Here is a 19,361-nt window from a genome sequence, read left to right on the forward strand (position 1 = left end):
GAGATAAGACAGGCTGCTTTGTAGCCCTTTGTAAATAAACACCGTTCCTAGTTTCTTAATTTTATCATCAAGGGAAAAGTGACCTTAATCTTAACCCATAAGAATTAATATCATCGATTACCTCCGCCACAAAACTGACCCCTCTACTAAGATGGGTATTTAGTCTCTGATCTTCAAATACACAGATCACAATATTTACCACATTAAGATATAAAGAATTAAGAAGTTTCTCCCTCCACTATGCTATTCGTTATCTGAGCGGGCACAGTATGCCATCATCATCATCATCTTTGCATATTTCAATACTTTATAAAAGATCTACACAATAGCATCTATGCAATGCTGTGTGTGCATTAATGCATGGCTAATAATTGCTCTGATGTTAAGCAATCTACTTCAGACTATCTTATGATTTACTTCTTATTTTATGTATATGTATGTGTGTCTAAATATAGGTGCCACACGAATGCAGTTGTCTATGGTCATCAAAGGATGACATCAAATCCCTGGAACTGGAATTACAGGTGGTTATGAGTCACCTAACCTGGGTGCTGGGAACTGAAGTCCTCTTCAAGAGCAGAAAATGGTCTCAAACAGTCATTTCTCTAAGACCCCTTTTTAAAAGATTCATTTATTTATTTTATGTATATTATGAGTACACCATTGCTCTCTTTAGACACACCAGAAGTAGGCATCAGATCCCATTACAGATGGTTGTGAGCCATCATGTGGTTGCTGGGAATTGAACTTAGGACTTTTGGAAGTCAGTGCTCTTAACCGTTGAGCCATCTCTCCAGCCCCATCTTGAATCTTTCTTATGGGTGATACTAAAGTGTTTAAATTCTGAACTCATATTAAAATGTAGGACCCTGCTGGGCGATGGTGGCGCACACCTTTAATCTCAGCACTTGGGAGGCAGAGACAGGCAGATTTCTGGGTTTTCTGTGTTCGAGGCCAGCCTGGTCTACAGAGTGAGTTCCAGGACAGCCAGGGCTACACAGAGAAACCCTATCTCGAAAAACCAAAGGGGGGAAAAAAAAGTAGGACCCTGAATATGAAGATAAACAGTGGACATATTGCTTATATGTTTTAGGTGACGTTTTCAGATAACATCTATCATAATATAAACATTACCATAGAATCCATATGAAAAGTGGAAAATATCTAGTTAGTATTCCAATACCTTTAAAAAACCAGTCCATCTTTACCTTTAAAGTGGTTAAGAAAGCTGGATTTATCTCAGGGATAAAGTTAAGTACCTCTCCTACAGCATATATAAAACTTCAGCATACATCTTAACTTTTATGTCGCTTACATACATCTTAAATTTTAGCTGAACCAGTTTATTTCACCTCATATAAATTCTGGTTCCTAAAATTTTACCAAGTCATAAGTGTAGACAAGAAAAAAAGGCTGTTCCATTCATTTATTTTACTGTTTATCATAAACTTACCAAACTAGACTCTGAGAGAAAAGCGGCAGTGACTTTAGCTACAGCATGAATTTCAAACTAGATCAAAGAGTCCTTAAACAAAGTCTGACTTGGGAGAAAGCAGCCTTTGTAAGAAATAGTGAAGAAGACACAAATAAAGGCTGGAGATATGGCTCAGTGATTAAGACTACTTGTTACAGAGAAGGAGGGGACCATCATTCAATTCCTAGCCCCGACATGGCAGCTCACACCCACTCTTATCTGGTTCCAAGATATCCAGCCCCCTTCCTCTTCTGAACTCTACAGCCACTAGGTAGGCACAGTGCATAGACATATCTGCAGGCAAAAATTCATACACATAAAATAAAAGAGAAATGCAGTTAAGGCTAGTCTTATTGGCAAATCCCTTATAAGCATATGTAAGTTTTAATATAAGTAATAAACTACAACACCCCCCCCCGAAATATGACCGAAATTCTGAAAAAATGGGTAGCCAAAGGAATGTATATAATGCCAATGAAACAGGAAATAATAGGTGAGAATCATGTATATAGCAACTGTAGACCTTCGAATCAGCTCTGTCTGAACAAGATGTCAAAGCATTTTATCCTGCACAATAATTACAAAATATACTATAGAAATGTTGTGGATAACTCTGGAGTATGAAGAGGGGAAATCCCTGTTATACCTTTTTATTTTAAGGACTTTCTGCCTATTTTCAACTATGATGACGTCAATGTCTCAGTTTAAAATTCTAGCCAGATAAGCTTCTGTAGAACCCTGGATGGAAGTACTACATATCTATAACTCGAGTGTATATTCATTATATCAAGCAATTGCCGTGTTTAAAGCATCCTACATCAAAGCTGCATAGTAATTAGTTGCTTCAGTTCTGAGCAGCTATACTCCAAGAAAGATCAGTCAGCCAATACTCTCTGCCTTCTACACAGTTGTTTCATAGTCGTTACAGCTGAGTCACTACAACTGAATAATGATAAAAACATAAAAGGTCCATTTTTTCATTTTTAAATAAAATAAACCTGCAAAAAACAAACAAACAAACAAAAAAAAAACCATGTGACTTTAGCCAGGCATGGTGGCAAACAGTCAACAGCACTTGGGAATCAGAGGCAGGTCTACCTCTGAGTTTGAGGCCAGCCTGGTCTACATAGCGAGTTCCAGGATAGCCAGGGCTACATAATAGAGAGAGTCTGTCTCAAAAAAACAAATAAAAACTAGAAAGTTTATCTTTCACAAGCTGAACAGAGAAGAGTATTTCATGCACATAATTATACATGTGATCTACAGTTCACGCCATCCAACAGCATATCATCTCCAAACTAATAGGAATAAGGTAAGGTACTAAGACGTTACAAGTATTGACAAAAACAGGCACATTACTACATCACATGATTGTTTATTCAACCTTGCAATACTGTGCTACAGTCTGGATAAATTTAATATACCTGTTTTCTCAGCCAAAAATATTTCATTTATCAAAAAAAATTCTACTATAGCAGCCTTCAAATAACAATTAGCCTTTTAAAAATGTATCTAATATCTGACTTTGGAAACACACGACTAAGCTACTTTTCAAGCAATATTTATTTTCTTTTAAAGCATATAGTTAAACACATTCTCTCTCATGCTAGGGAAGGTTTTTTTAACTGTTTTATGTAAAGGAAAGCAATATAAATAGCAAAGCTGTTTCTTTGAAAGGAGTTACATGGCAGAACAGCTTTTCACAATGACTGCGACTTGTGAAAACCTTAAAAATGGTACCAGGAAATCCCCGACATGAAACCACAGGGACTGTCCGGAGTCCACAGTGAAGCCCTTTGTTGAACTGGGTCGATGCTGAGGGCGTTTCTCCATCCAACAGAGGAGGTTCTTAAGAAGGGAAGGAAAAGTCTAAGGTACTTAACACAACAGGGAATGGTAAATATGCTGGCTAGTGTACTGCAGTATAAGAAAAAACAAGCTTATACCTGCTCTTTAATCAAAGGAAGAAAAAGGAGTGTTGAAAGACTCCTTAAGTTCAAACAAGCCTTCATTTTATTAGAGCTATAGAGAGGTTCATAAACCTACTTTCCTGATAGAGCTGACTTACTGATTTGTTTTTAACCCCTTTGATTGGATTCCACAAAAGGAAGGAAGGAAGGAAGGAAGGGAGGGAGGGAGGGAGGGAGGGAGGGAGGGAGGGAGGGAGGGAGGAAGGAAGGAAGGAAGGAAGGAAGGAAGGAGAAAGCAAATGAAAGGAAAAGAAAGGAAAGGAAAGGAAAGGAAAGGAAAGGAAAAGAAAGGAAAGGAAAGGAAAGGAGGAAAGGAAAAAGGAAAGGAAAGGAGGAAAGGAAAAAGGAAAGGAAAAAGGAGAGGAAAGGAAAAAGGAAAAAGGAAAGGAAAGGAAAGGAAAAAGGAAAGGGGAAAGGGGAAGGGAAGGGGAAGGGGAAGGGAAGGGGAAGGGGAAGGGAAAAGAGAAGGAAAAAGGAAAAAGGAAAGGAGAAAGGAAAGAGGGGAGGGGGAGGGGAAAAAGGAAAGGAAAAAAGAAAAAAGAAAAAGGGAAAAGGGAAAAGGAAAAAGGAAAAAGGAAAGGACAGGACAGGACAGGAAAGGAAAGGACAGGACAGGACAGGAATTAGGCACTCTGGCAGTGGCACTAGACTATTACAGACTACCTTTTCCAAGTCCTACAGTTAATGAGGGTTACCACCTAGGCTCAGAAAGCTAGGTCCAAAATCATTGGAATTTTGTTTGTTTGTGTTCGTTTGTTTTCCAAATAACTTTCCAACTTACTTGGGCATCTCAGTGGTTTCCTGTTCGCTGTCTTGTGTTGAATCCAAAGAAAAGGCATCGGAGAGTTCTGAGGAGGTGGATTCCTGTTGGCCCCCAAGAAGTACCTGAGTCCTCGCTGGGTGGCTGGCAGCCTCCTCCTCCCTTTGGCTCCCCTCCTCAGGAGGGCCCCAGGGAGTCTGTGGGTCCTTCTCAGGTTTCTCCTGGTCATCTTTGAAGGAAGACTGCTTAACCTCTCCAAGAGACGACTTTCCCGAGATGTTGAATAAGTTCCCGAGGAACTGAAAAAAGCTTTCTTTTGGCTGCCGGTCGCTCTCTCCTGTTTTGGCCTCTGGGGTGGAATCCGGAAGGTCCTTTGGCTTTGGGAGATCGTCCACCATGGGGAGGATGGCCGGCTGTTCAGCATGGTTCCTTCTGTCCTCCGCTTGGGGAATCTGAACACAAAAATACAGGAGCATCATCATTTGCCAACCAACCTAGGCTGACTAGACAGCTAGGGCACGGCAGAGGCAAGGGTCACACTTGTGACCCAGACCCTGGGGTTCTAGTTCTTCATGCCCTTTACAACCCACTTCTATAGTAGTCTGCACAGCTTAAACCAAGCTGTACATTAACATCACAAAGGGAGACCTACAGCACTCCAACACTTCAAACAGGAGTAACCAGTCTAGGTCAGGAGAGGTGACAGGTTCTCAGTAGGTGATCCTTGTGAGAGGATGTAAACCCTCTGAAGGAACCCTAAAAGTTGACTATGTAATATCTGTCCATCTGTCTGTCTGTCTGTCTTTCATTCTCTCTCTCTCTCTCTTTCTGTGTGTGTGTGTGTGTGTGTGTGTGTGTGTGTGTGTGTGTATGTAGTAAGGCATTCGCTTTTAAGGGGCTTACTTAACTGGAAATTAATTAGGATGGCAATCTGAGAAGATGCCAAAATGGAGATTTGGGACAGATCCCAGCAACCGTGACAAGTATTTAAACATGCCCTTTACCATCATAGAGCTACTACTCTATAGGTATTACTTCCAACATCTAGTATATTAGACAAATAAACCCACACTGACTTTATCATTTCCGCATTGTAGTAACCCACAGTTATGCTACTGTATTATATAAAATTGTTCCTCAACAAGAAAGACAGGAACATGCTGCACCATTCGACGTAAAGGAGCACGGAAACATGAAGTCCTGACAGGGAATTACACACAAAGTAAGGAGTGCCCTGGCTATTCTTTAAAGACACTCACCATCTTCAGAGATGCATTTTACCTGCCCAGAATTCAACTGTCAGTAAATCACACTCATAATCATACTCACATTCATATGAACCGCTCAAGCTAAGAGCAAACTAGGAGAGCAGAGAACGTGTTGGCATTCCACCTCACACTCTTCCGGGATTCCAAAAGGCTTCAAGCAACTGTGCCAGCCAGCTCACCCTGCCTCCCAAACATGCCTGCTCACATAGCTGCATACTTGGAGGTGGAATGCACACCCAAAATTGTCTGTCACTCACCACGCTCAAGAGTCCTCATAAAAGAAAAACACAACTGTGAGTCAGGGAAAGATCAGAGCATCAAGGTAAAACCACCCTAGGGCACTGGAAGCTCACATGATGGAGTTTTGTTAAGAAGCCGATCTTCAAGAAAGCAAAGCTATCGTAATGACCTGTCGGTTGTTCACCTTGGTCCTGGTTTCAGAAACGGCTTGGAAGGGCATTTCACTAACCACTTATCGAATATTGTACGAGGAGCAAGCTGAAAATAATGGTAAGAATATGATGATGCAAAACGATTTCAAGTGAGTATTTTAAGTTGGTGGCCACATTAGAAGAAAGATTATAGTTTTATTTATTGTTCTTTTTTTTCCTTTTTTTTTTTTTTTTGGTGACAGCATTTTTCTATTCTTATATCAAGGTAGGGCTTACCTTGTAAGCCTCTATTGTTGGAATACACCGGCCTTTTGGTCTCTAAAGGGTTTACTTTCTATGGGTTTCATCTGCTTTGATCCCACTTCACCTCCACCTCCTCGACCTGCCCAGTTCATCAGTACAGCCCTCCTCTACCACCCCCACCCATCCCTCCCTGGCCCTGCTGTTAAGTCCGTGGAGCCCTCTCCTCAACTGCCTCAGAGTTTGGCAGGAGACGTGCTAGTTTGTTCACATATATCACTGTTGTCTGTTGACTACTCCGTGCAATTGGTTCTAACTTCTGGGCAGACAATTCCCTCCCTGCATCAAAATGAGCAGGCACTGCAAGTGAGTGTGTGATTCACTCTGCTGAAACCAGCCTGAGTGAATGCAGCTACCTGGCCAAGGTAACTGTGGGCCACCCGAATAGTATTGAAACGCTGGAGTGTCACAAAGGAATCAATGCTTGCTTCTCTTGGTTTTCAGTGTTCGGCTTCTAGGATTTGTGCAGTGCAAGTTTAACAGAGGATGGTGGGTTTTTTTTTTCTTCTTCTTCTTTTTTTCAAGGTTCTTTAAAATGTCTCAGTTGTTCAATTTTACCCTCAGAGTCTTCTGAGATTTTTTCCCCCTCAGTAATTAGAAGATTCTCAACAAGAAGAAAGCTTCTAAATTTAGAAACAAATGTGAACAAGCTCCAACATTCAGCTGAAACACCTACAATAAAATCTGCATTTCTATATTAAAACGTCAAGCCTGATCTAAAGCAGCTGTTCTTTGCCCTGGGCCTGGAAAACAATGAAGTTAGTCCAACCGCAGGCTCTCACTAGGTGGGGCCCACTTCCTTCTGCCAATAGGCCTGTTTACCATTGTTCTTAGGAGGCAGTAGATTAAAAGCACTCAGATTCGGGCAAACACTAACAAACATTAATTCCACTTAAGCACAAAGACACAGTTATCCTGCATATAAAATGCAAACGCAATGAGGAAGGCCTGGGTTGAGGATTTATTTTTACATCGTAGGTTGTGATGTGGCGCAATCTTTACGTTCATCCATCTGCATTGACTTTGCCACATGCAGTACAAGGAAATGGCAGAAAGCATTATTTATACTGGTTAAGACTCTTAGCAATGGGCTTCAGGGAGTTGGCAGTTGAGGCTGATGCTGACCATTGTGGGCGGGGGGGGGGGGGGGGGCGCATCTAGAAGAGGGAGGTGTACCATAGAGGGCCCACTTAACTTGACTTAACTTGAGGGTGGGCAGGATAGCGATTCACTGTGCAAAACATAGCATTGTAGTTTGCCAGATCCAAGGTCTAAACATGGGAAGTATGAATGGTGTGTTGCCACCATATAGGTGTGGCAGAAGACTAAAGGACAGGAGGAAAAGGGACCAATGACAGAGCAAGGCCAGGGTACAAAACTACAATTCATGAGGAAAGAAGAAGTCCGGGAAATATATGGAGAAAGCCAAAAGCCAGTTCCCTCCAGTATACTCTAGATAAGGAACAAAGTAACTCCGAACGCAGAAGGAAATAAAGAATGCCATGACCACTGCCAGACTATAACAAGCCCAGAGCTAGCCCCTCACAGATGTCCTGGGAATCCTTCATTTACTCTGCTTTCTGCCTAGACCATCTTCCATCAGCTATTTATAACTCACTCTTCAACTCCTTCCCGAACACTTGTTCACATCTTACCGCCACCATCTAAATTAATTAGCAAAGTCCTGTATTCCAAACATACCTAATTCTTTTCTCTATCTCCATCCGTCTGGTCACTAGTAAATCTCTTGGTCTCTCTCCCTCGCCCCTTTCTCCCACTCCTTTCCTCTAGAAAATAAAACTCACAAATGTAGAAAGCTCCCTTTTGTTTGTATTGGCACTCAGTACACCCAAATGAACCTGACAGTAAGAGGTGCCCCAATTTTTGTTTGTTGGAAAAGAGACAGTGAGTGAACTACAAAAATCATTCAGTGTGCAAGAGAAACACTTCTAAGTGCTTAGAAGTTCAGAAGGTCGAGAGTCCATCCTAGACCCAAGGTGTTATGCAGTGTGATGCAAAGAAACAAGAAAAGTCGCAACAGAGAAGGGAATCTCTGAGAGACTTTAAACCAGGAAGAATGACAAATGGTATTTTAAGTTCCAAGACAGAACTGGCCTTTTGTTCCTGTTGTATGAGGCAGCTCTTCTCTTGAGGGGAAGGGAATAGGACTCCAGAGGACAGAAATGTAATGGGGAAAAGAGAGCAATCCCTGAGAGTTCCAACAGACGGGAAGTATTAGCTTTAGCGAGAAGAAGAAACACTGGTCTCAGAGTAGAGGACAGGGCTAAAGCCTGAACAGTTCTCTACCTGAAGAAATTTGTAAGCCCAAGTGGCTCTGATGTCGGGAACAGGAAAGGGGAGATAAGGAACAAAAACGGGGGTTTGGGAGACTTGAGATTTGGGCTCTCTGAACAAAAACAACTCGGAAAACATGTTTCTGGAGAATGCAACCCCAAATCAACAACAGACTAAAGCAGGGTGAGCAAAATAGCAAGCAGCTAGGAGGAGGCGGACTTCAGCATTCATTCATTAAAACGTACTGAACAAGACACGACCACAGCTGTTTAGAGCTGGCTGAGAAAACATACTCATATCTCTGCTGTCATGGAACCTACATCCTAGTGCTACAAGATTTTTTAATAAGTTGAATGAGCATTCTCTTCCTTTATAACAGCCTGCAGCAGGTGGGCACGGGGTGGGGGGTGGGGCTGTACCGACATCCTGAGCAGCAGTGTTTTGAGGATGCTGGGACTGTTGCCAAATGAAGATACTTGAGTGGAAAAGAGAAGGTCCGGGTGACTCTCCCGACAAGACCCTATTTGGTCCTCCTGCCCACACAGTTACTGACTGCCTGCTTTGTCCAATAACAAGGACAGCCCTTCAGCACACTCTAGCCAGTTCCTCTCCAATCTCGCCTCCAGGGATCACACTCCTGCTCCACCTCCCTGGCCTGCTCTATCCTGCCATGACCCAAACTCTGACTCCTAATCCCAGGCAACCACAAGCCTGTACTGGTACCTCTGCATCTTTGCAACTCTTCCCCCGCCGACAGAGATGTGCCCATCCACCCGATCCTCCACCCTTGGCACGGCCTCCTTACTTCAAGTTTTCTTTTCTCTCACTCTCCACAGATTTGCATCATTTTTACCTAACTTTCAGGTATAGCCACTACCTACAAAATCTTTCTTGACCCTTGGTTATTTTCTACTGATCTCCAGTCACCCAGACCATGAGAAATGCAGTTTTTGTTTGTTTGTTTTGTTTTTCACACTGACAAATGAATCTTGGTTTCAAATTAGGCAAGACTACATCAAGAAGTCTCTTGAACCCTTTTGCCCATCCTTAGAACAAGCATTCAATACCCATTCACATTAAATAGAGGACCTGCCTTCTATTTAAAATGCATTCCCTCAGAGTCTGAACTTAGCCTCTCTTCTACCTGAAAGACAGCATCAGTTTCTGGCCTACTTCTTTCTCTGGCTCTGTATGCAAGGAAAAAAAAAAAAAAAAAAAAAGACTACACTTCCCCACACACACTCCTCCACTGGATACCAGCTCACCATCCTTCATATCTCCTTGGAGATGCCAGCTACTCACTTGCCCCTACCATTCAAAAGTCTATGCCCAGACACATCCAGGCTCTTCTCTCTCCTCAGCACCAACTTCCTTAAGAAGGCATCACTACTTACTAATATCCTCTCTTCCTTTCCCTACCATAATCACTGCCTAACTCCCTGCAGGCTGACTTGTTCGCAGGTTGTGTTCTGGCCAAGCTTCCTTAAAGACGCAGTCTTGCTGGCTAACTTAATGGACTCTTTTCGCTCTGTGTTGAGATTATACACATCTGAAGACAGAGACGGAGACTCTGACTTTCGGTTTCTGTAAAAACATTCTGTGGTTCTCCTTCCTCTCTGACTGTTCTCTCTATACCACTCCGGATCACCTCCTGTAGCCATCTTCTACAGAACATTTTTCTCCGATTCCAGTCTGGATGCACGGTGCTTTCATGCACTCCCAAGGAGACCTCATTTTCCATGAATTTAATCAATCAGATGGTCCCCCGAATGTGTACTCTCAATTCTAACTCTGGCACCTGCACATCAGACTGTCCACCCGGCACCTTCTCTCCATCTTTTGGATGCTGTGTTGGAATCTTAAAGGCAACACCTCTGAATGAACTTGACCATTCTCTACCCTCATTCTTCCATTTTCTCTGAACTATAAAATCCTCCTGTAGAGCTAAAGTTGTATAAAACCCACGTCCTTGATCCCTTGTAATGGTGTGGAGTAGTCAGCTTACTTGCATTTTGTCTCTGTTGTTTTCCATTTCAAACAAAAAATTATACAAACCTTGTAAGTATTAAATTTCAACATTAAGTATAAAAGATACTGAATATAGACACAGAAAGAAGCATTAAGGGCAGAAAGCAGAGGCAGGTGAGTCTCTACGAGTTCAAGGCCAGCCAGTGGTGTGAATAGAGTGAGATCTTAATCAATCAATCAATCAATCAATCCAACAATAACAAAATTTTAAAAAGAAAATGCTAGGATGAAATAAATTTAACTTCCTTTTGAACACACTATTTCTTCTTGAGGGGGGATATATTTATATGTTGTTTATATTCATGTATATATATATATATGTTGCAATATATATGTTGCATGAGCATGCTACAACCAGAGGAGAACATCAGATATCCGACTCTATTTCTCTCCACCTTACTCCCAGTTCAGACAAGATTTCTCACTGCCCCCGAAGACAAGCGGGTACCTAGCTAGCCCCAGTGATGTTCATCTCTGATTCCCGTAGTGCTGGGGTTATAGCTACTATATTCTTGACCATGATTCTTGTTGTGAGGGCTGGAGATGCTTACACAACTGAGCCATCTCCTAGTCCCTGATCATATTATGACTTATACCTAATACCAGTATGGATGAAAACAATATCAGAGAGTTGTATATATGAACCCAAGTTCATGAATACACATTAGGCTATGGCACAATGGTGCATTTTGGCATAGCCAATAAAATGAGAGAAATGAAGAAGAGGAGAATGTGGGAAAAACCATTCCTTCCTATTATGGTACAGATTTCTCCAGTTTGAGAAGAGTCTAATGTTCTAGAATTAATGTTCAACACTCATGGAACAAAGGTACTCACATATATCTAGAGTGTACACATACCCAAGACTCAAAATTCTTCATAACAACGTAGCAACCTCCTAGATCTACAACAGGTTGGGCCTGTTGCAAGTCAAACCAGATACCTTACAACATAGTCAGCATCCAGGAACTCAAGAGATCCTAAGGCCCGAGACCAGTGCAGCCAGACCAATAGGCTTTGGCTTCTGCAATCCCTATGTTCATCAGGAGAGCAAGGGGACAAAAGTGCATTCTCTACTCTGGCACCTGGCACTCTTTCTTCACAAACCAGTGAGGAGGGGAGAACTCTGACTTCACGCAAAACACTCCACCAGCCTTCATAGAGTTATATCAGAGTTTAAGCCACACTTTTGATGGCAAGAAAGCAAACATTTTCCCAAGTATCTCTTGTGACCAGTATGGCACAGTGCTTGAGACGGCATCTCAGCCAGCTCTAAAATGCCTCTGTGAAACAAGGAACAGCCAGCCTCCAACAGATCAGGAAGCCAAGGCTCAGAATGGCTGAGAACATTTTCCAGGGTTACAAAACCACATTAGGGGAGATGTGGGACTTGAGCCCAGATGTTTGGTTCCAGAGGCGATGTTCTTTCCATCCTCACACATGTCATTTTAGAACTGCTCCAAGGAGGTGTTACAGTTGGCAGAGAACAAGGAAGACAGAGAGGCTCCGGGGGGCTCACCCCATCATCAACAGTGCTGTAATCTGTTTACACAGGGAACTGCAGGGATGGTTAGAATTGAGGGGGAAAAGAAGTGTTCCCACACCTGAAAAAGAATGTTTTGCTATTTTTATATTAATATGATATTGCTATTGTCTGGGAAAATAAAAGATAGTTAAGTTTTATTAAGGCAGCAACATTTTACAAACGCAGTTTAGGGAGTGAGTCTCTCTCACTAAGGAAACATGTAATACACTTAAATTTGACAACCATTTCACCCAAGAAGGAAGGGCCACATACACAAGACATATGACCATATGCCTAAATTGATATATTCACTGTATAGGCTCACCAAGATGGCTCAGCAGGCAAAGGCACTAGCCATCAAATCTGAAGAACCAAGTTCCATCTCTAGAGCCCACACGATGAAGAGAGAAAAGCAACTCCTGAAAGAAGTTATTCTCTACCACACATGCACCGAGCACATGTATGCCTACACACACACACACACACACACACACACACACACACACACACAGTGCCACTTATATTCTGCAAAGATCCTCCTGTATTTCTAATATTGGTAGCTACCTTTAATGTTTACAAACAAGTCCAAATCAGAAAATTCTCTCCACCTCCCAGCTCACACGCCAAATAAAACCACGCAGAAAAAAGTATAGTACATTCCAGGATATACTGGGATTTTTCAGGCAGACAGAATCTGAGATTTCAAACGGACATGCACAGAAAATGGCTGGGAATGTTAATAATCAAGTCTGAGGCTTTCAGGGAAGAGAAATCAGGCAGAGACCTGACAGTGAGAAGGTCGTGGCGAGGACGGCAAGAAGTCGCGTTGGATGAATGACAGTGAGGAGGGTGGGCACTCTCAGCAGTAGTCCTCGACCTTCCCAACAATGCGACCCTTTAAGACAGTTCCTCGTGTTGTAGTGACCCCCAGCCACAGGATTATCTCATTGCTACTTCATGGCTATAATTTTGCTGTTATGAATTGTAATGTGCATACCTGATATGCAGCATATCTGATATGAGACCCCAGAAGGGTCACGAGCCACAGAGAACCTTATTTAGCCCAAGGAGAATCAATGTCCAAAGGGAGAAGGAACAGCCCGGGGCAGAAGCTAAAGCCCAGTGTCATAAATAAAGACAAGCCAAAAAGCTTTCGGAAAAACAAAACAAGACTTGGAAGATGAAGTGTTTCAGTTGGCCGGGCAGACCGAGAACGGGGAACAAAAGGCTCCCGAGTGTCAGCGGCAATGGGTCACGAGTGACCTGAAGGGTACTTCTTTCACGGAAAGGCCTCCATTCACTAAGGAGCCATGGACCCAGCACCAAGCTTCCCGAGTCTGAAACACAGGAATCAGACTAGAAAGCATGAAGAACTGGAAGCGCTTAGGGCGCACTCCATGTGAAATGTCTGAGTCGAGTGACATGAGAGACCGAGAGGAGAGGTGGTCAGATCCAGAGAGCCTACTGCTGTCACTTTTGTATACACGTGGGGAGAGCTGAGGCACATGGGAAGAAGCCAACAGAGAGAAGGGCCAGAAGCAGACAAGATAGGACATAGAGAACATAGGGCCACCAATGCCCTGGCACAGGACATGGGGTGCAGACCTTCATGAGTTCATCTTTAAAAGGGAAAAAGGGACAGACAGCTTCTGAAGTCGATAACATGTCTCCTATCTCTCTTCAATTAAATGGGGGGGGGGGGGGAGAGTGTAGTGACATATTAAGACCACAGGACACTGGTATGGTGTAGTCTAGATAACTGGTAAGTTTTTCCAGCTAAAATAAGAAAACCCAATTAACAGGAATACATATTTCAGTAGAGAAAAATACATGCAAGTATTAGAAATGGCTAACAATGTTAGAGAGGCAGGAAGATTTATACAATTTTAGGAATTAGGAATTTAATGATATCCAAATGTAATATAAAATTGTAGCTGTAACTATTTAAAAGTAAAATAAAATTTTGTATCTCCAGCATCTTAGGAAACATCACTGATGTCTTGATTGGATATCTCAATGTCAAATACAAAATAAGATATATATGACGATGTCAACTACTCATAAGTCTGTTATGTTTCAGACTCTGGAGAGAAACTCCTTCATATTTTCCCCTTGATATTGAAGGCATAAAATTCAGGTTAATAAGATGCCAAGAGGAGAGAGATGCCACACTGCAGTGCTGTGGATATTTCAGAAAACTGATTAAGAGAAACAAAACAAACAGCACATTCAAGGCCAAATGAAAAATCTCCAATGGGAACTTTTCAAAGTAGCAATATACTAAGTGCTATGGCTAATCTTTTTCAACAGTTTGTATTCTCAAGCTATGGGACTGATGGTGGCTTCACCCATACATGTGGAGAGCAAAGAAGCCCTGGGTGTGTGAAGGCCTGAGTGAACTTGTGTTGTTGACACCAGCACAGATGTATGAAGGACCCCACAGCCTCAGAGTCAAGGGAATGGCAAAGCCTTCCACTGAGGCCTGAGTAGGAAGGTTGACAGTGTGTGCAGGAAATGCACATGCCACCATGTACCTGCCCCTTGCTTCTGATTGGGAGACTGCTCCCTACTGAGATAGCAAAACCTGCCTCTTTGATCTAGTTATATATTATAAACCCCAACTTTTTGTTCAGACTATGTATAAGAACCCCATCTCCTTGATCAGCTCTATGTAATAACCTTCCTCCACTCAACTGTATGTGATAAGCACACTGTTTTCCAGGTCGCTACAGAGTCTGCATCTGAGAGCCCAGTCCTCCTGTTCCCAGCTTCTCTGGATGTCCCTCTGTCCATCTTTTCTTCATTCCCATGCTGTTTCCAATCAGGTGTATCCCTGGAGCCATGTTAGAACACACATACTTGTTTTAATCCCATGTGAATGGGCTGAAGAAACCATACCAGTGGTTTCCAGGGGGTGAAGGGAGAGAGGAAGGGAGGGAGGGAAGGAAGGAAGGAGTGAGGGAATGAGAGGAAGAGGGAAATACATGGACTAAAGTGCCAAAAATTTTCCAGCAAAGAGAGTGCCCTGTGTCCTTTTCATCATGAACTAATTGGGTGCCCCCATATTCATAGCTATAGATAATGTCATGACTACAAGTGGTATTTATGCAGCTGCCCAGACCCCAGAGTAAAATCCCGAACACTCAAACTTAAACAGACCTTAGTAATGGGAGGAAAACTGTTGGGAGAATAGACCAAGACATGCAGGATGGGAAGGTTGCTGGCACGGAGGCCCTACCACCATATTTGCTGCCCTATGTACTCAATGGACCCCAAAGGCTGTGACTCTCAAACAAATCTCTGGAGATAAAAGATGGACCGGACTCGTGGAAAAGTAAAGGCTGACTTCATCCAAGCCTGCAGACTGAAAGTTTAGGCAAACGGCAGGTAGATGCAGGCTGAGTAGGGCGATAAGCAGAGACCAAAACAGGGTAGCAAGAGAACAGGAAGGTTTGCTGAGGGTGCACAGAGGAGAAGCAATGTGGAGTTGAGAGATGCATGGACAGGAGTTGGTAGCCAACGAATCCCCCCAGGTTTGAGATCTCAGGAGTAGCTGTGGAACACAGAGGCAAAGTTTCATATGTAGCATTAGAAGCGAGACACTTGTATGGGTTCTCTCAGAGGCTGAAGAAGAGGGCAAGCTGCAGAGTCTGTGTTGTGGTCATTCAGCAGGCTGCCAAGTGCTGTCTGAAGAAGAGAAGTAGTGAGAGAAGTCAGGAAAGCTGAGGGTGGAGCCAGCATGGTGATGCATACTGCGATCCCACCACGAAGAAGCCTGAGGAGGGACTACAGCAGGGGTAGGCCCTGCCTGTGGTACATAGTGAGGCCTTGTGAAGGAAAAAATCAATCAATCATTCAATCAATCAAAATAAAAATTAAGCGACAGAGCATGATTCAGTAACCAAACTCAAGCGAGGGAAGAAAAGAAAGCTGATTCTGACCTAGTTCTTTCAATAAAGCAAATATTTTCACTCTCATTGAGAAAGCAAGAATACATGCCTTAATTTTCTTAGATATAATTCACAAATTGTATATAATTGAACATGTTAAAAAAAAAAAAAACAAGTACCCACAACAGTAATAGAAAATTCAAATAACTTTTTAGTCTTCTAATGACCAGATTAATTTAACCTGGAATGCCCAAACGAAACCAGCTGAGTGACCGTCACAAATCACATAAGGAAAGCAAGCAACGAATACCGAATGTCACCACTGTGGTGACACAACCCGCCGGACGATCCAGAATTCCATTTTCCTAGAAACCCTCTTAGGAAAGCTGCAGAGGTCTATATTTCAGTCTTTCACTGCAACTGTGCAGGTCAGTAGGTCGCTTGGACATGGCTAATTGCGTGTCCTGTAGTGCTCAGCAGGCTTACACATGAGCTAGCCGAACAGATCCCTCACACGATAATGACATCCATCAGTGACATATTAATTTGTACCTCCCCAAAGCACCATTAGGTTTCGATACCATGCCATAAAACGCAACTTAAAATCTGTTGGAAGAGACTATGAAACTCATATGCTCTCATTTAGATATTTCAAAACTAAGGCAAAACCATCTCAATGCCTCAAATGAAGTTCGAATTGTGGCCAATGCAAACCTCTCAAGGTTGTGTCCCACCTCATGGAGTATGTATGGCGGGGCAAGGTTAGATATTCTAACAATGAACGTGTTCTTCAATATACGGAGAAACAAAAAGGTAAAAGGAAAAATATGCAGAAACTTAAACTCTTTTCTGGGGGGTTACACCATATAATTTTTATAATTAATTAATAATATTAATTTAAACCATACCTTCACTGCTTCTGATGAAAGCGCATTTTCCTTTTTCTGACTTGTACTCACGGGCTCATTTTCAACACTGAAAAATAAAAGCCACAGTGTCGTCTGAAATTAAAGGGAAATTATTCCACACGTACAGTTTCTCTATATAAGACAAGAATTGAAACCTGCAATGATGGGGGAGTCCTAGAAATAGGCTGATTGAATCTAAGCTGGAAAAGAGCATCCAATTCTCCTCCTGCAGGCTTTGGGACCTTCAGTGAATTCATGGTGATCCACGTGGCCTTATAGTGACGATCATATCACAGCAGTGTCAGAGCCACACAAAGGAGTGCTGGTATACCGCTAACCTGACCTCAGATAGTGCTAGCTAGCACTCTATCCTTATTTATATCACGGTTATCCACAGCATGACATATTTTAGTGCCTATGCTGAGTGATACTTCTACTCGGTAAATCGTTATATAAACATAGAGCTTCAGCGAGTGAATTCTGTGACTACTCAAAAATAAATGCAGGTTTATGTGGGCACCTAAGTGATTCAAAATTTAGGGCAGTCACTTTTAATGGTCTCCTGCGGAACTTCACAGAAGCGCCAAGAAATGACACCCCAAACTAGACTGTTGCTAACAGGCTGATACACATGTTAAATATAAATGTGTCTGTTCCTATACACTATTATGTTTGCACCTTTTCTTAACCCTTGACAAACTGAATATCCCCAGTGAAGATCACTGTGGTGGTTTAAATAGATATGGCCCCCATGTGTGTGAATAGTTGGCCCATAAGGAGTGATACTATTAGGACGTGTGGCCTGTTGGGTGTAGGCATGGCCTTGTTGGAAGAAGTATGTCACTGTGGGGACAGGCTCTGAGGTCTCATATGCTCAGGCTACGCGCCATGTGGAAGACAATTGCCTCTTCTTTGTTGCCTGGGGATGGAGATGTAGAACTCCCAACTCCCTCTCCAGCAACTCTCCAGTCTGCATGGATGCTGCCATGCTTCCCACCATGATGACAATGGAGTATACCTCTGAAACTGTAGGCCACCCCCAATTAAATATTTTCCTTTATAAGAGTTGCCATGGTCATGGTGTCTCTTCACAGCAATGAAACTCTAAGACAATTGCTATGACTGCCGACCACGTACCAGGGGTTGTGCTTGGCTTTTAGCAAATCAAAACAAGGAAGTCAGGGTCCTCACCAAAGACTGTCTATTCGGGGAAACTGGTGCAGAGTCTTTAACAATGCTATCTGTTAAATATTACAGCTGTTGAATGAACAAAGTATTTTGGAGCACAAAACAAACAATAGCTTCTGCGTGCTTCATAAAGTACTGCCTGGGGAGGTTGGAAAGCAGGGAGTACAAGAGTGCAGTACTTTGGGAGACACATGTTCTGTTTGTTTTCGGTTTAACACTAGTGCACACAGCTTGGGACAGGCAGAGGTAATCCTGTAGCAGAGGAGAAGAGAGGATAATGAATTCCACTCTGTGTAAGAACTGGCTCAACCCGTTTCAGAATGCAATCTTTCTTTGTCCTGACTGCAGAGTGAAGGCTTCAGAGCCCTGAGACAGGAGGCAGGTATATCCACGGTGACCACAGACCCATGATCACGGCATGGTGCAGCAACTGGAAAGAGGAAGCACCAGTCACTCAGATCAGATAAAGAGCAGTCCCAGAGCAGATGGGATGAGAAGAAGTGGCTTAGGCTCCATAGACTTTCCTAAGCATAAAACCAAGTGCTGCTCTTCTGGAGAACACCCAAGGAATCAACAGCGATAGTCAGAAGAGAAGAGTATGGCAAAGCGCACCAACACCCGGACAACATACCGGATTACAACGCCCTAAGTCCAAGATTCTATGCAAGAAGATAGGGACAGAGAGATACAGCTGTGCCCCAAAATGCTTTAAATGTCAGAAGAAAAAGTAACCATGTTTTAAAAGAAGAAAAATGTGTCAGCTATGGGCTAACCAGATGAAAAATTCTACGGGAAGAAAAACAAATATTGATGCCTCTCGCCCATGCCCATCTAACCAACCCTAATTCATCTGCATGTCTTCCAAAGAGATGCAGAAGTGGCTGTTGAGAGGAAGAGAAAGGGGAGCCGTGGATGTAGGACAAAGGATAAGAGAGGGCAATGTGTGGGGGTGGGGAGTATAATCAAAGATCATTAGATACATGCATACACTTGTCAAAAATGACAAAGAATATTGAATACAGATCTGTAACATACATACATGTTTCATGGAAGGAGTTACAGAAACAAAGTTTGGAGCTGAGATGAAAGGAGGGACCATGTAGAGACTGCCATATCCAGGGATCCACCCCATAATCAGCATCCAAACGCTGACACCATTGCATATACTAGCAAGATTTTATCGAAAGGACCCAGATGTAGCTGTCTCTTGTGAGACTATGCCGGGGCCTAGCAAACACAGAAGTGGATGCTCACAGTCAGCTAATGGATGGATCACAGGGCTCCCAATGGAGGAGCTAGAGAAAGTACCCAAGGAGCTAAAGGGATCTGCAACCCTATAGGTGGAACAACATTATGAACTAAC

General features: G+C 42.8%; 1 protein-coding gene across 1 annotated transcript in view; it reads right to left on the reverse strand.

Moving 5' to 3' along the window:
* Crybg3 (beta-gamma crystallin domain containing 3) overlaps positions 1 to 19,361 on the reverse strand; it is a 108,960-nt gene that overhangs the window by 68,900 nt on the left and 20,699 nt on the right. The window contains exons 2-3 of the mRNA NM_174848.4: positions 16,811 to 16,877; positions 4,226 to 4,656 (exon numbers count right to left, since the gene is read on the reverse strand). Of these exons, the coding sequence (NP_777273.3) occupies positions 4,226 to 4,656; positions 16,811 to 16,877 (498 nt within the window). The remainder of the gene's footprint in view (positions 1 to 4,225; positions 4,657 to 16,810; positions 16,878 to 19,361) is intronic.

The sequence above is a fragment of the Mus musculus genome, chromosome 16 (assembly GCF_000001635.26).
Source record: "Mus musculus strain C57BL/6J chromosome 16, GRCm38.p6 C57BL/6J".
Classification (NCBI taxonomy): Eukaryota; Metazoa; Chordata; class Mammalia; order Rodentia; family Muridae; genus Mus; species Mus musculus.